At 58.4% G+C, this 1,822-nt stretch overlaps 1 protein-coding gene across 1 annotated transcript; it reads left to right on the top strand.

Moving 5' to 3' along the window:
- The first annotated feature begins 627 nt into the window (after positions 1-627).
- On the top strand, positions 628-1,469 carry LOC123430472. Its single transcript, XM_045114344.1, has one exon. It carries the CDS (start codon positions 667-669, stop codon positions 1,243-1,245), a length of 579 nt encoding a protein of 192 aa, XP_044970279.1. The 5' UTR covers positions 628-666; the 3' UTR covers positions 1,246-1,469.
- Positions 1,470-1,822: the final 353 nt, after the last annotated feature.

Genomic DNA, 1,822 nt, shown 5'->3' with positions numbered 1-1,822 from the left:
AAGACGCAGCAGTCGCTCGCCGTGTAACCATGCAACCGCGCACCCCCGTAGGCCCGCACGCGCCCATCGCCGTGCCCAACGGCGCTCCTCCTCGCCCGTTGTCGCGCGCCTCCGCCCGCTCTTCGTGTCGTCCCCACCATGCTTGTAGACGAGCGCCCCGCGTCGCTGAGCTGAACGCGAGGGCTCGGCGACGCGGGGCTCGGTTTTGGATGCTTATTTTTCAAGGGAAAGGACCAGGAGTTGTTAGCTTGAAAATAATAATAATTCATGAAGTTAATATATTTCCAAACCACCAAAATCGAAACGCACTAGAGGAAACTAGCCACCGGTCCACGGACCACGTAAGCTAACGGGAAGATTCTTTTGCCAGGTTTCACGACCGACACACCTGCCCCACTGGCTCCCGTCAAGTCCACAGCAGACGTGGCCGCCCAGCCCGGCCGCGCCCTTCTCCAACGGCCGGCCGGCTATCCTCCCTTCACCTTTTTCAAACTAGCCGTTGATGCTCCGCTCCCTCGTCGTCTCTTCCTCAAACGGTCGGATCCCTCCTCCCCCACCCCCATTTAATCCCCACGCCTCCTCCCCAAATCACCACACCTCACTCCCTCTCCTCACTCACAAGCCTCCCTCCTCCCTCTCCGCTCGGTCAGCCGCCGCAACAAAAGCATGGGCCTCTCGGTGATCGCGCCGCCGGCGGGCGACTCGGCGTCCCCGGCGCACCGCCGCGCGCGCCGCGCCTTCCTTGTCTCCAACTACATGATCCTCGGCGCGGCGTCCGGGTGCGGCTTCCTCACGCTCTCGCTCCGCCTCGTGCCCTCCGTCAACGGCTTCCTCCTCATCCTGCTCCACGCGCTCACCGTGGCGGCCGCCGTGGCCGGCTGCGCCGTCATCGCGGCGCCCGACCCGCCGCGGGGCCGCGTCTACACCGCCCACATGTCCGGCACCGTCGTCGTGTCCATCCTGCAGGGCGCCGCCGCCGTGCTCGCCTTCTCCCGCACCTCCGAGTTCCTCGTCGACGGGCTCAGGTCCTACGTCCGCGAGGAGGACGGCGCCGTCATCCTGCGCATGATCGGGGGCCTCGGCATCGCCATCTTCTGCCTCGAGTGGGTCGCCCTCGCGCTCGCCTTCGTCCTCAGGTACTACGCCTACGTCGACAGGGAGTGCGGCGGCAACCCCATGCGCCGCAGCGCCAAGGTCGGCGGCGAGGACGGCGCCGGCAACTGGCCCTGGCCATTCCAGGTCTGATCTCATCCGCCTCAAGGATGAGGACGATGCAGCAGTTTATGATGTGGTTGGAAGGGGTGTCTGAAGGCGAGAAGAACTGAGAACTCATAGTTCTTGGGAGGAAAACTAGTGTTTGGCGATATTATTATTCGTTTATTGGATTGGGTTGTATTGTGTGGTAGTATATGATTATGTTGTAATGCAGCTGTTGCACCTCTATAATATTATTTGAAATTCATGTTCAATCGACTCCATATTTTTAATGCCACATGGAACATAGTATATGACGCCAGAAATGTTTCTTGAATCAGAAGTTCTAGATCTGACCAAGTTCTGCAGCTCTCTTTGTGTGGGGATGCTTCGAACTAACATTTCTTGCACGGGTAAGCGAAATATTGTCTCTGAAGTTTATTCAGTCTCCGCAATCAGTCAGGCCGCTCGGGTTCATTTCTGTCGATTTCGATTGCCAGCTAGTCAAGGTGAATCCTGCCCGCTCCTCTCGTGGTATTCGCGCAGTAAACAAGCAAAAATATCATTTACAGACAGGTCTTTTCCCGTGATTTTTTGCCTTGAGGACATGGAATTATCTTCACAGAGT

Source organism: Hordeum vulgare, chromosome 2H (assembly GCF_904849725.1).
Source record: "Hordeum vulgare subsp. vulgare chromosome 2H, MorexV3_pseudomolecules_assembly, whole genome shotgun sequence".
Taxonomy (NCBI): Eukaryota; Viridiplantae; Streptophyta; class Magnoliopsida; order Poales; family Poaceae; genus Hordeum; species Hordeum vulgare.
This window is presented reverse-complemented; position numbering and strand designations above follow the sequence as displayed.

Bases quoted from the DNA above. Each gene is read 5' to 3' on its own strand.
- LOC123430472 (XM_045114344.1), top strand. From the start codon at position 667: ATGGGCCTCTCGGTGATCGCGCCGCCGGCGGGCGACTCGGCGTCCCCG.